The sequence below is a fragment of the Patiria miniata genome, unplaced genomic scaffold (genome assembly GCF_015706575.1).
Source record: "Patiria miniata isolate m_02_andy unplaced genomic scaffold, ASM1570657v1 HiC_scaffold_2, whole genome shotgun sequence".
Taxonomy (NCBI): Eukaryota; Metazoa; Echinodermata; class Asteroidea; order Valvatida; family Asterinidae; genus Patiria; species Patiria miniata.
Genome location: NW_024037058.1, coordinates 5,227,305 through 5,242,963, shown reverse-complemented (window position 1 = coordinate 5,242,963; position 15,659 = coordinate 5,227,305). Strand labels below are relative to the sequence as shown.

Below are 15,659 nucleotides of genomic sequence, written 5' to 3'. Positions count from 1 at the left end.
ATGTGGGATATGCCGTTTTGAACCCCCTCGGGATGCATAGCACCAGAGGTGATATGCACACCTAGGGTGTTGTCATATCCCACATCACACCAGTCAACAATTGTTAATTGTAACTGAAGTCTGACTAGAAAGAGAAAAAGTAATGAAGTATATGTGTTGTCAATTTGTTCACTTTGAAATGTAGGTGCTACATGTACATGTATATGAAATGTCAGTGGCAGTCAACTGTGAGGAAGCCAAGAAACCTGTCTGCGAAAACAAGAACAGATTCCCCAATGTACTTCCATGTACAGGTAAGTTCATTTTGTAGAAAGTAAGATTTGAGGCTTTGCATGGTGAAGATACTATAAAATAATGAAAGGTTTGCGGAAACACCATGGGCGAATAATTTCTCAACTAAGAGAATGGTTCTGAAAAGAACCAGAGGTATAAACTCGACGTTCCGGTCAGTATGCTCTGACCGTCTTCAGGAGAGTGCCTAAACTCTAAGAAAGTGAATACTTAGGTAGCAAAAGGTGAAATCAATGGAGTGTGAAGTTGCATCCTGTGGGGATGCCAAGTAGACAGGATCCCTGAGCAAGCTTAGTGCCCACTGAAGTGGAACAGTAGGGTTGCAGTGTCAGTAGAGGGAGGACCTAGGGTATAGGAGACCCATCAGTCTAAGGTAGTAGCTGAGGACCTAGGGTTTAGGAGACCCATCAGTCTGGAGAAGTGGGAGCCAGATGTCGTTGAGGTGAAACCCGATGTCTTGCGGAACTGTGTTGTGCTTGCGGATCTCGATGGCTTCCCGTATGCGTCTTGGATGCCAGAACTGGATCGGTGCGATGAGTTCGGCCGCATCCCAATCAACTTTGTGGTCGTTGATGTGGGAATGTTTGACAATGGCCGATTTGTCAAAATCCCCTCGCCGTCCATGTGCTCTGTGTTCCTTGAGCCTAGTGGGAAGGTTCCGACCGGTTTCGCCGATGTAGACTTTGCCGCATTCGCATGGAATGCGGTAGACTCCCGGCTTGGAAGAGGAGTCCTGCTTGTCCTTTTGAGTATGGAGGCTGCCTTGTAGCTTGTTGCCAGATGAGTGGTACACCTTGACGCCGGCTTGCCGGAGGATGCGTTGCAGATGATGAGAAGCTGGACCTATGTAAGGAAGAGTGACTGAGGGAGATACAGTGGGAGGACCTTGGGTATAGGGGACCCGTTGGTCAGGTTTGCTGATCTTGATGCGGTTGGGTTTGTAGCCGTTCCGTTGTAGTGACGTCTGGATGTGCTTGAGTTCACGCTTGAGGTTGTCTTGGTCGCAGACCTCAAAGGCTCTCTGTACTAGGGTGCGGTTGACCGATGACTTGATGCTGGGGTGATGGAACGACCGCTGGTGGAGATAGCGGTCGGTGTGGGTGGGTTTCCTGTAGACGCTGTGTCCCAGGGTGCCATCTGGATTCCTGGAGATCTTGACGTCCAGGAAAGGAATGGTGCCATGCTGTTCTTGTTCCATGGTGAAGCTGATGCTGGTGTGTTGCTTGTTGAGGTGCTGGAGGAAGTCTTGGAGTGTGTCCGGGCCATGGGGCCACACTACGAAGGTGTCATCAACGTAGCGTAGCCACAGGCTCGCCCAGCTAAACCTAATCTGACCAAAACAGAGCGGTTCGCTGTCAGTGACCTTCGCCGAGACAACTCCATCCACATCCTCACAGCGGACAAGGGCAACGCCACCGTCGTCATGGACAGGGAGGACTACAGCAACAAGGTAAAAGACATACTTTCTTCTGGTTCATACCGCCCACTCCCCAAGAACCCCATCCCTGCCATCGAGAAGCGGGTTGCCAGCCAACTTCTCCTCTTGCATCGAGCAGATGCATTATCCACCCCCCTCTACAGACGACTCAGACCCTCCAGTTCGATCTGTCCCAGGTTCTTTGGTCAACCAAAGATTCACAAACCTGAGATCCCTCTGCGCCCCATAGTTGCCTCTCGAGGTTCCCCCACTTACCACACAGCCCAACACTTAGCCAAAATCCTCAGACCCTTGGTGGGTCAGACACCACACCATGTGTCCAACTCTCCCCAGTTTGTCAGCATCACCAGAAACCTCACTGTCCAACCCACTGACTTGCTTGTCAGTTTTGACGTCGTCTCACTCTTCACCAATGTTCCCACAGGCGAGGCCTGCAAACTAGCTAAGGAAAGACTTGAACATGATACCACTCTCGCTGAACGCACAGACCTGTCCCCCGACCAAATTCATGATCTGTTACTAACATGTATTTCTTCCAGTTGTTTTCAGTGGCAAGGCAAGTTCCACGAGCAAACGGCTGGGACCTCCATGGGATCTCCTTTATCCCCGGTCCTAGCCGACATCTTCATGGAGGAGTTCGAGTCTTCCTCCCTACTCACAGCGGATCTTCGGCCGAGCCTGTGGCTACGCTACGTTGATGACACCTTCGTAGTGTGGCCCCATGGCCCGGACACACTCCAAGACTTCCTCCAGCACCTCAACAAGCAACACACCAGCATCAGCTTCACCATGGAACAAGAACAGCATGGCACCATTCCTTTCCTGGACGTCAAGATCTCCAGGAATCCAGATGGCACCCTGGGACACAATGTCTACAGGAAACCCACCCACACCGACTGCTATCTCCACCAGCGGTCGTTCCATCACCCCAGCATCAAGTCATCGGTCAACCGCACCCTAGTACAGAGAGCCTTTGAGGTCTGCGACCAAGACAACCTCAAGCGTGAACTCAAGCACATCCAGACGTCACTACAACGGAACGGCTACAAACCCAACCGCATCAAGATCAGCAAACCTGACCAACGGGTCCCCTATACCCAAGGTCCTCCCACTGTATCTCCCTCAGTCACTCTTCCTTACATAGGTCCAGCTTCTCATCATCTGCAACGCATCCTCCGGCAAGCCGGCGTCAAGGTGTACCACTCATCTGGCAACAAGCTACAAGGCAGCCTCCATACTCACAAGGACAAGCAGGACTCCTCTTCCAAGCCGGGAGTCTACCGCATTCCATGCGAATGCGGCAAAGTCTACATCGGCGAAACCGGTCGGAACCTTCCCACTAGGCTCAAGGAACACAGAGCACATGGACGGCGAGGGGATTTTGACAAATCGGCCATTGTCAAACATTCCCACATCAACGACCACAAAGTTGATTGGGATGCGGCCGAACTCATCGCACCGATCCAGTTCTGGCATCCAAGACGCATACGGGAAGCCATCGAGATCTGCAAGCACAACACAGTTCAGCAAGACATCGGGTTTCACCTCAACGACATCTGGCTCCCACTTCTCCAGACTGATGGGTTTCCTATACCCTAGGTCCTCAGCTACTACCTTAGACTGATGGGTCTCCTATACCCTAGGTCCTCCCTCTACTGACACTGCAACCCTACTGTTCCACTTCAGTGGGCACTAAGCTTGCTCAGGGATCCTGTCTACTTGGCATCCCCACAGGATGCAACTTCACACTCCATTGATTTCACCTTTTGCTACCTAAGTATTCACTTTCTTAGAGTTTAGGCACTCTCCTGACTTTGAAGACGGTCAGAGCATACTGACCGGAACGTCGAGTTTATACCTCTGGTTCTTTTCAGAACCATTCTCTTCCGCAAACCTTTCATTATTCATTTTGTAGAAGTTAGTATACTTTTAAATAGACCGTCAAGTTGAAAAGTGGCCTCTTGAGGCAAACACTTGTTGGCACACTGGCACTACATTTTTCTTAATTGTAGACAAGATGGGTGCTAAGGTAGACTATGGAATATTCTCATGCATAGCAAGGGTCTATCATATGTGAGCAGATTCGGCAAGTAATTAATGCAAAACAAGACTGTGTCTTGATCTCGAGATTCTGACCATTCAGCGGGCACCTTCTATATCGGGTCTTCGGTAACCTGCTGTCATGTACATCTAATTAAACCTAGACACGACATATATTATGCTTTTACGTTGTAAATTATGTTAGCAAAAATAGCCTACGTCAAGCGGACTGTATCGATACGTTACGCGATGCCCAAACATCCTGTGACTTTGAATTATCATCATATAGTATTTTGAATAACAGACGTAATGAGAATGCCCTCTTGTGCATTAAAGTTTCACCCACGGTCAGCGTTCCTGTATATTAACAGTTTTGAAAGCCAATGTCAGATTTTATTGGATCTCTATGTCCGTTGCTGTATTACAAAAACATGGCATCAAAATTGACCAATAAACAGCTACGTCCAGATTTGAGATTGAAATGATGTCATGTCGACTCATGGCTGGCGCGCGGGGTCGCATTAATTTGCATGCATAGATATATCAGACGTTGGGCCAGAGACAGAGAGGGTGATACAACGGGTGATACTCAGACTAGTGTTAAGGCTTCATTCCTACAAAACAATTTTATATTTCAATTTATTCAGAAAAGAGTGGACTGCAACATTAGGCAATTTGGGTTGATACCATTCAAACCTTTTATTGGTTCATAACTAGTGCTAATTGTAATATGAAAGGGACTGTTAAACTGGATGTGACGTTACAATTCATATTTCTTTATACCTTTCATTGGAGTAACTATGGGCCACGTGTCTCTCCCCCCACTCCATTTGAAATCTTGAATTGCTCATAACAAATGTACCTGTTACCTTCCTTACCCCCCCCCCTTTCAAAAAAATTGGTGAATCCCCAGGTGCCCCCTAGAAGCTTAACCCTAGTTATGTTGCTGGTACCTTAAAGAAAGTTCCAGATCGCGTACATTTCACTCCCATAGAATGTGTGATATTTATAAGTTATCTATAGGTGTGGTGGGTACTTGAATGCACCCTGGTTTTTTGTGCTCGCAATACGTGGTACTAGACCTCAACAAGCCTGACTAATTTTCTAAGGTCATAGGGGTGCACACCAGTAAATCGGTCCGAAATTGCCTACGCCGGCCAAATCACGATTTGCATGCCCTCAAAATCTTCAGTATTTGAGCATGCTGTGGGCCATGAACTTGAGGGTTTGTAAAAAATATGGGTGGAAGCCGTGCACAGGACTGGGAGCTTGGACCCTAAAAGCGCGCTATTTTGCAATGGAGTGTAGGCATCATTTTTCAAAATGGCGATGGGCTTCAGGACTATTTTCAGGGGTGATCATCTTCAGATGGAAATTTCTCCTAAAAGTCATCAGTTGACCCCCCGAAAATTGAAAAGAAAATGAAAGATGATGAAATAAGCTTTCATTTGATGTGTGTCTGGAACACCTTGGAGAGTTGTGAGTATTTTTCCCAAATTTCTGAAGTGGGAGCTTTTACCATTGGGGTCTATGGAAGTTTATTTACTGGTCTGCTACCATAGTTACATTCTCAATATATTTTGAGAGCACGTTAACAATATTCAAACGCGGTCAATCAGGAGATAAAAAAATCAAGAGAAAATGTGTTCACAAATCTGATTACTTGATAATCCCCTCTACCATTATGTACAAATATATATGTTGGGGAAACCACTGATATTATGTTTTAGTCGAAAACAAAATGGTCTTAAATGTAAACAAACGACAACTGAGAAAAGACGGTTGTTTCATGAAATCATTGTTGCTACATGTATGTTCTCAGAAAACGTTTTTAAAAATGTCTTCGACAAAATATACAGTGAATGAACTAACTAGTGAAACAATAACAACGGCTTCCAAATTAAGTGGTCTATAAATGATAAAATACAAATATATCTTTTTGAGTGGCATCATTGGTGTACAACAGGCAGCCCTCATTATGTATGCAAATAACACGAGGAGCAGAGTTGTAACATGTCCAGTGGAAAATGCTGCTGAAACATATGTGAGATGCTGATTGGTAAAATAACAGACTTTGGATCTTTGCTGAAATGCCATTGTTGTCATGCATTCTCTTGGAGAGATATTCTGTAATGAAAGCAAATGCTTATTGCTTCATTTAGACTACTTGGTCTATCAGCATGTAGCAAGCCAATACTTATTCAAAGAAGCAAAAGCCTCTATCATTTATGGAATAAACTAAACTATTATTGTAATGATACAGAACCTCTCACAAGTAGGTCATTCTATACATTTAGGGTCCAAAGTCGGACATTTTTACTGTCCCTGTAACCTCTGAATTTATATATTTTGCCATTCAAGTGGCTTAAAAGTGACTTCAAACGAATTAATATTTGTTGGGTAGGTCATTTGATTCACAGAAGCATTCTTGGAGGAAGAGTACACACATAAAGGAGTGCATCTTCAATTACAAAATCGTAGATGCCAGACGTATAGGGACAGGAAAAAGTGAACCCCAAATTCATAGAATGTTGCAAATCTTCTATAATAAATAGTATTTTAAAAATCACATTTAAGAAAGGCAAACAAACTAGATTTTAATTTACAAATGTTAATCCATCATACTAAACCACATTTACAAACATACATGTATCATTGCAGTAGAATGCACAAGGTTTTCATTTCAACGTGGTTGTAACAGAGATGAAACTTTTCCGATTTTAATCGGAAATCCGACTTTTTGAATTTTCCAACGAAATTTCCAATTTTTTTACAGTGTGTCCCACAAAATTTGATTTTGTAACAATTTTTTTCACAAAATGTCATTTTATTTCAATCATAATTTCGAAGAAAAGTCGATGAAAAGTCGATGGAAATGGCACATTTAAATCATCGCGAACGTAGTTTTAATTTCTTTCACCAGTCGTTATTGGGTGTTTCAACGGTAGAAACACAGGGCATAACACTGATCGGAGCCTTCTCCGGCTGGACAAAAGGTTAAACATTGACAGGCGACATGGAAAAATCACCGTGTCGCACGTGCGTGCGAATATATGCAATGGTACCGGTGTACGTACCGCACCATACCGTCTGCTAGCACATGGCGGGTCGGGAACCGGTGGCCTTGTGAACGATCCAGTGGATAAAATCATTATGTTGTGCGATTTTCTGAGGTTTCAGATTTAGTTGTACAAAATGCAATGCTTTAAAAATCGTGATGATTATCTCAAGGATAGCGAAGAGAGCATTAGCGAAACATTTCACTGGCATTTGTTGGACGAGAAAGACGATAATGCCTGATTTTTCCCCACGTAAGAATGCAAGTGGAGTAGTGGAGTTGTGTGGTTGAATCATGGACATGATTGAAGCACCATGAACGGTGCCCTTGTCTTTCGGACTTTTCCCTCGACTTTTTCAAGTAAGAAGTGAACTTCTTTATTGATGACTCCATTACTCTAACCGTTATTCAGGCATTTTATGCAATGAAAACACTGACCATTTTTTTTTCATCGTAAAATTGTTGTTTGAATCGAAACTAAAGCAGGAGTTGGTGTCCGGAAATTGGGCATGAAGTGTATTGTACATGCATGTACATGTGTAACTGCAGTGCGGCCCAGATTTCGGACACGTATTTTGTTCGGCCTATTTTCCGATTTTTTTGCCATTTGCGAGTTTCATCTCTGTTGTAAATGTAATGAAACTTATATTAATTTGATAAGGCACTCAGAAAGCCCTGTGAAAGAGCCAACCAAGGGATGGCATATGATCTACTTTTAAACTATCCCTTCAGTTCAAAATCACACATATTTCATCCAGTTGCTTTTGAGTATTTACTTTTGTCTAAGGAAATGTTTACATTTTATACAGGAGTAGGGTTATATCTAATACTTAGAAACACATCATGCATTGACTTTGCATTTGCTGAGACTAATCTGAGAAAATTGAATTGCCTTTCGTGGTAATACTTTCCCTCTCGTTTGTAATATTTTTAAAATGTACACTCTGCCCTATTTGCAAACAATGTGAAGGGTCATTCCTTTACTATCATTATTGGGCCACCAGATCGTATAGGGACAGGAAAAAGTGGACCCAAAATTTATAGAATATTCCACATGCATATTATATTGTAGTATTCAATAAACTCACATTTAAGAAAGGCAACAAACAAGATTTCAATTTACAAATGTACACTAGTCACATCCATGTATCATTGTAAGAATGCACAAGGTTTTCATTTTCAACTTGGTTGTAAATGTAATGAAACTGATATTAATTTGATGAGGCACTCAGAAAGCACTGTGAAAGAGACAACCAAGGGATGATTTACTTTGAAACTATTGCTTGAGTTCAAAATCACACATTTTATCCAGTTGCTTTTAAGTATTTACTGTTGTCTCGTGTTCAAAAGGTGCAAAATCTTTCTCATTCAAAAGTAAGTTGCATTCATTTAAACTCAACAATTTTCCCAATAATTGAAAAATTGAATAACAAAATTTAAGGAAATGTTTACATATTATACAGGAGTGGGGTTACATGTTTATCTTATACTTGGAAAACACGTCATGTATTGTTTTTGCATTTGTTGAGACGAATCTGAGAAAATTGAATTGCCCTCTAGTGGTGATACTTTCCCTCTCATTTGTAATGTTTTTTTTAAATGCGCAATCTGCCCTATTTGTAAACAATTTGAAGGTTCATTCCTTTGCTCTCATTATTGGGCCAACAGATCTAAGATTTTATAGAAAGTAGGCTGGGTGTTGAAGTCCAAGATTTTCCAAAATGGAAGTGGTTGAGGTATTAGAGTCAACACATACAGAGACCAAAGACCTTAGAAATAAACCAAATATACAGTATTGAAGAATGTTGTTTAAGGGAATGAACTTTAAAGTTCTTTGTCAATGATAACAATGTTCAATGTCTGATGGAAGTGGTTGGTGGATACACTGGATAGCCCCAGTTTAATTAATCTGTCCTTACACTCGGTGATAGACCTGTACAGACTCTCCTGCAGCCACTACCAGATCACCCTCTGGTGTGAATGTGATGCCATATGGATTACTACATCCCTTGATCACACATCCAATGTACTTGCCATCAGGACTGTAATGCAGAATATCGCCTGTTGGATGTCCGCACACAGCAACATAGATGCTGCCATCACTGTCACAGCACACACCAGTAGGGTACCAACCCCAGCCGGGCATGTTGCTGGTCATGTCAACTGAGAATACACTGGCACCATAGTAGTCTACACATACCAACCTTTTCTTGTAGGATATTGTGTAGATTAGGCGGTGATTGTACATTGTCAGATAATCCTCTATCATTGGAGCAGGCAGTCTCCTGATGAGGGATCCATCTGAGTTGTGTAGAGATATCTCATCCTTGCTTCTGTAACCCACTGCTATCAGATTGCTATCATCCACTGCAAGGCATGTTGGTTGGCTGTCTGACCCTCTACCTGGTGTGAATTTTTGATGGAGGAGCAGATGTTGCTTGTTGAAGACCTTGACTAATGCACCATCTAGAGCAAGGAGTGTGTCATCCTTGCTCACTGCAATGCACCTTAGATCATTTTTGAGTCCAAATGTCTGTAGCCTTTGTGGGATAGGAGATGGTTCCTGATGACTTTTGGGAATTGAAACTGTGAATATTGCATGTTCATTTTGCATACCCCATGGGGATGTAGGGTCAATAATTGCATTAGATAGTGCAAGTATTTTATTGCTAGAGAGTGCTGCAACATGTGATATAGATGTGTGTCTTAATCCAAAGTTCTTGACATCAGTCTTCAGTTCCCATTTCTCCTTCATATATGATCTTTCAGGTCTTGGTGATTGCTTTGCTGCAGCCTGTGGCTCTTCCTCCAGAATGAGTCTCCCAAGTGACCTCTCACCTTCCTCAAAGTCCATGAAGGTCAACTTGTCAGGAACTTGCTGTGGCTGTTTCCCTGTCAATTCACTGAGGTTATGCAAGAGCTTCTGTTGAAGTTCAAGAATCTCATAGCAACTTGCTTGATTCATGAGTTGTTTGACCTCCTCCAGCTTGTGCTCTGTCTGTGTTACCTCTTTCCTGTTGGTTGCTTGAACAGCTTCAAAAGCTATGGTTTTGTCTTTATAAATTGTGTCTGTCTCTTTCAACAATTTCTGTTCTTCCTTTTGGATCTTTGTAATCTCCTTTTGGATCTTTGCAACCTCCTGTTGGAGCTTAGCAATCTCCTGTTGAGCCTTTTTGGAGATTTTCTTTTGAGTGTTGGCAAACATGGCGTCCAGCTCCTCGCGAGATTTGGACGTCTCCTTGATGGTAGTGCTCAATTGTGTTTTTCTTCTTTCACTTTTCTGGACCATTTCTGTGACCTTCTTCTTACATTTCTCTGCCGCCTCAGGTAATCCAGTGAGTGAGTGTTTTGCATGATCAAGTACCGAGCAAGTTGTGCAAATGACTTGCTGGCATGTGTTGCAGTAGACATTGAGATTCTGATCTGGATGCTTGCCACATTTAGGAACTTCTTCTCTTAGTTTACTCTTGTAGACAATCTCTCCTGATTGAAATTGAGCCAGTGTATAGATTTTATGAGATTTCATGACAGCCATACGTCCATGAGCCTTTTGACATTCTTCACACAGGAAATTATCACAGTCCATGCATCTCGAAACTGCCTGATTCTCCTCATCACAGTTTTGACATTTAATTTTTGACCCTTGACCTTCCAGTAGGTTTTCCTGCATTGTAACTTCCTCCACCAGGGCACTGAATGCAAAGTTATTCGGGAGATCAGCAACCCCAGACCCTTTCAACATGGTTTCACGTCTGCACAGAGGACATGTCAGCTTTGTACCACTAGGATCTTGGCTCTGTCTGAGGTCGTGGAGGCATTGCAGGCAAAAACTATGCAAACAGTCCAGCAGTTTGGGCTGCCTGAAACGGTTGGTGCAGATGGAGCATTCCAGATGATCCACACTAATCTTCTCTAACACTGATTGGGCTGTAACTCTAAATGCCATCTTGACTTCTTGAAGAATCAAGTGTTGTTTTTAACCTAAGAAAATGGATAAAAGTGTCAAAGGTTCACTTCAATCTATAAAATGATCCTATTACTCATCTCAAACATTGTCAACATGTTTTGTTTTCTCAGTTCTTGGGTTTACGTAATATGTAATTAATTTAAAACATTGACATAACTCCAATGTGCAGGGAGGCACTTGCGATTGGTGGCCCCACTGTTTAACCATGGGCGTGGCGAAGGGGGGGGGCAAGGAGTCACTTGCCCCCCCCCCCCCCCCTCGGAAATCGGGGGGGGGGGGGGAATGGAAAAAGGAGAAAAAAAGGAAAAAAGAGGTACGAAGCCATATTGCTGTTAATTTGATGGGGGAGGGCAAATGCTCCCCTTCTCACGCTCGGAAAAGTGATAAATTGAGAATATAATGAAAAAGTTGAGGAATTTTGGGGAAAAATTTGCTTCGCCCCCCCCCCCCCCCCTTCCCCACAGAAAAAAAATCCTTGCGACGCCCAGGTCTTTAACCCCCAAAATTGTTTTTAGCCCCCCAAAATTTTACCCTTAGTTATTCCCCTGAATTAATAGGAAAAAAGTGGAGGTAAAATGATTTTTGGCCATTTTAGTTACAGTTAGGTTTATTAGCACAAAGTAGCATGATGTTCATCACAGCTCCTGGTTTAAAATGTTCAACAATTTTAATTCATTTCAACGTACCTACACAGTTCCCCAACTGTTTAGTCTATTTGAAAGTTTGAAACAAAGAGCCATATCTGCTATGAATAATATTTGTTTGCTATTGCCAGGGTTTGCAGCATTGCGAATGTGAGTTTGGGCATGATCCCTGGCTACATGGCATCAATCTACCCACGACTTCTGACTAGTGCCCCTTGAGCAAAGACAATTTCAAATTGGGGAACCGCCACCATAGGGCTGGTCCGGGATAATGCTCAGTTAGTAGAGTGTCAGTACAGTAATCTGCAGGTCATAGGTTTCAAACTCCACTTTATCAAGTTCTTTGTTCAACTTTTGAACTATCATTTCAGGTTCAAATGTAGGATCAAGGATAGTTTTAGTCCTCTCAAGGTAGACTGAACACAAAGTGTTTGTGCAGATCTAAGAGTATTATGCATTCGAGCATTGACTCTCTCTTTGGTAAGATCAATGCTGCACAAACTGGCATATTGTTCCATGATTCTTAACAAATGTCATTAAATACGTGAACAACATAAAATACACTTACCTGAATTAAAGTTAGTTTTAGAAAGAAATTCAAACTTATCCTTCTGAAAGATGACGCAGTATCTGTAGTTTACACAGTTTGATGTGAATGCAATACATTGTACATGAACATGAATGTTGAACTATCATTACACACAGTGCGTAAATTCCCAGTTCTATTTTAAGAAGCTGTTGGAGTCCGTGTATACATGAACTGTACCGGATACTTTCTGCTCACATCCGGTGCAGGTTTCCTGTGTAGAAATATCAGTCAGTGTTTCCATGACCCCGGTGACCCCACAAAAATGGAATCAGAAGACAAATGCTATTTGAGCAGTAATCAGCCCTGGTGATTTTCAAATTTCAGCCTGAAAATAATGTTTTAGTGTTAATTTAGTTTTGTTCTACAGCAATCTATTTGCTCACTTGGGTTGAAAAACAAATGGAGAATTTTTTTCTTTAAATTCCTGTTGAATAAAATATATTTTGTTTAATATATTTTTTTCCATTGCATTTCGCCACCACCCAAAAAAGAGGGGAAATAAATAGTAAAAAAATTTTGTGGTAAAATAGGTTGCTATTAAAAAAAATAGGACGCCATTTAAATAAAAATAGTATCCAAACAAGGGTTACAACTTAATATACACGTACATGTAAAGCATAGAAATCCATATGGCAGATGATCTCTCATGTTGGAAATGTGCACACATGGCGGTAATGCACAGTCATTTGCCTACATTTGATAAATGAGCATTTTTTAGCAGTCCTTTACATACATGAAATAAGCAAAAAATACAACTGAATAAATTTTAGAAAGGATAATTGAAATAAAATAGACGAAAAATAGTATGCAGTTTGAAAAATAGATTTTTTTACCAATTATCTAGCAGGAAAAAAGGGTAAAAACCTAATTTAAATAGAAATTAAATAGGATTTTGCCAGATTAACATCCAGATTCCTGCAAGAGTTAAATGAAGAAATCTGATGGGTTTATATATCTCCATCAACATCTGAAATACTGGACCTCTTCCATCGTGAGCTACACCTGAATGCACGCAAAATTTCCTAAGAAGTTGTATTTTCTGAATTTGAAATCTAGATGGATTTTGTTCACTTTATTTTTGCTATGGATGCTGAAAATATTGAAAGTGTTGAGGTTTTAATAAAAAACAGGGCTAACCTTATCGGACATCTGACATAAGCTAGTGGGTTTGGTGAGGTCTCAATCAGTGTGCAGGTTGAGTTTACACAATCGGTTGTTTCATCTGCATGCTTGTTTATGACACCACTCCAGACTGAATGTGGTCCCTGTACAAGATCCCTACATGAAGTTACCAAGGAGGAGGATTTTATCCAACAGAGGAATGACAAGGAGATTCTGATCCAGGAAAATGTTAAATTAGTCTTTGCCACTGTCAGCAGCAGCCTGATAATGTTGGCTAAATGTTTAAACATTCGAACAACATGAAATATGTACAAAACTGTTTACAAAAATTAACACGGATGACTATTTTTACAGTATTTTACCAGTGAAATTTGATGTTGTATTCTCCCCTCCCTTTCCCCAGGTCCTAGGCCCATGACCATGACGATTCTAGCTCCTGGGGTTCTGACACCAACATCCCCTCTAGAAGGACCAAGACCACATGGTCAGCGACGCTGAGATGTGACACATGACGCCCACCAGACCGGCTAAGGTTGGTGCTTATTGGGTCAGTCACTACCGAACACCATTACCACACTGCAAAAACAGATAGACAAGGAAGATCCTAAAAGGTATAAAGTAAAAGTTTGGCTCAGTGATATTTGGAGAACTCACAAATTTGAAAGTCTCCAAAAATAGCATGAATTTCGGTAGTGTACATAATTTCAAGTGAGGTTATGAGATCTTCCCATTTTCGTAACTGCAAAGCCGAATGTATCAGAATACAAGGGCTTTATTTCAACCTATTGTTACCGACAACAAACCAAATTTTGCACTCGATCAGCAATAGCTAAATGTATTACCAGACAGTTTTGTCAAAAATGTTTCGTTGAGTCAGTGATATGTGACTCACCAGTGACATGCCCCCGATGTCAAGTCTGAGTCACGAGTTGAGTCATGAGAGCCGAGTTTGAGTCATCATCCATTGTAACTTGAAGTTAAGTCTGAGAATTTGCAGCACAAGTCAAACTCAAGTCCGAGTCACAGACTCAGTTCTATATTTCTGCCATACTGGTGTATGGCTATGTTGTCCGTGCACTTACTGAAGAATGAATATGCAAACGATTAAATCAGCCAAAGATAACTTGATTTGTAATTGAATTCCGAGCTAGAGAGAGAAAAAGCAATGTAATTTGTTCACTTTGAAATGTAGGTGCTATATGATTTGTCAGTGGCAGTCAACTGTGAGGAAGCCAAGAAACCTGTCTGCAAAAATAAGAACAGATTCCCCAATGTACTTCCATGTACAGGTAAGTTAATTTGTAGAAATTACTAAGTGTTGCCTAAAGAGTGGCCTCTTGAGGCAAACGCTTGTTGCGCCCACCCACTGCATTGTGAATTGTTCTCAACTGTAGGCGGGATGGGTGCTAAGGTAGTCTATGTAATATCCCCTTGTAAAGTAAGGATCTATGATATCCGAGAGATTCGTCGATTATTATGCAAAACAAGACTGCGTCTAATTGACCTCGAGACCATTCAGCAGGCGCCTTCTATATTGGTTCTTAAACCCGTTGTCATGTACATCTAGTAAAACCTAGACACGACATCTATTATGCTTTTACGTTGTGAATTATGTTAGCAAATTAGGCTGTGTCACATGGGCTGTAACGATATGTTACGTGATGCTAAGGATGTGATGTTTACGTGTTCAATTAACGAAAACAATTACAAATCCGTTTGCCTATTTTCCAAAACATGTAGAATCAAACCTGAAATATGAAAAAAATAACCTTCATTTATGCAAGCTGCCTTTGACTTGTACATATATATATTTATTTCACAAATTAACAATGTTTTTAATCTCATTTAATCTACAAAGTATTAGAAGAACCGCACAACTTGATTACACTCTGGGTAGTTGAGTTTGTACAAATGTATGTTTTCAATAGCTGCCCGCTATAATCTTTTGGACCAATCATACACAATATAAACACTTTACTGTTTAGATGTTTTCAATGTCCCAGTGTTCCCCCTAAAATACTGTAAATCTGAGTGTGTCTTGACCTTTTCCACACAAGAAAACGCCGATGACATTCCATTTTCTTTGTATCCATCTTTTCAATAGAAACTACTATTCCAAAGTCTTTAAAAAAACAAAAGCCCATGAAAAATAAAATTATCCTTTTACTTTAATACAAAAACCTTCCAACCCTAGTTATGCCGCTGGTACCTTAAGAAAGTTCCAGATGCTGATTGGTAAAATAAGAGAGTTTAGATCATTGCTGAAATGCCATTGTTGTCATGGAAGCTGTGCTCTCTTGGAGAGATATTCTGTAATTAAAGCAAATGCTCATTGCTTCATTTAGACTACTTGGTCTATCAGCATTTAGCAAACCAATACTTATTCAAAGAATCAAAAGCCTCAATCATTTATGGAATAAACTAAACTATTATTGTACTGATACGGAACCTCTCACAAGTAGGTCATTCTATACATTTAGGGCCCAAAGTCGGACATTTTTCCTGTCCCT

General features: G+C 41.4%; 1 protein-coding gene and 1 pseudogene across 1 annotated transcript; one reads left to right on the top strand and one right to left on the bottom strand.

The window, feature by feature from the left end:
- Positions 1 to 1,714: 1,714 nt before the first annotated feature.
- Positions 1,715 to 2,901, top strand: LOC119726861 (annotated as a pseudogene).
- A 6,774-nt stretch (positions 2,902 to 9,675) lies between these two features.
- LOC119726140 (E3 ubiquitin-protein ligase TRIM71-like) lies at positions 9,676 to 10,773 on the bottom strand (the record flags this gene model as incomplete). Its single annotated transcript, XM_038197753.1, has 2 exons — positions 9,997 to 10,773; positions 9,676 to 9,963 (listed from the first exon to the last, which is right to left on the bottom strand). Coding segments are annotated over exons 1-2 (1,065 nt in total), but the record flags the coding sequence as incomplete, so codon positions are not given.
- Positions 10,774 to 15,659: the final 4,886 nt, after the last annotated feature.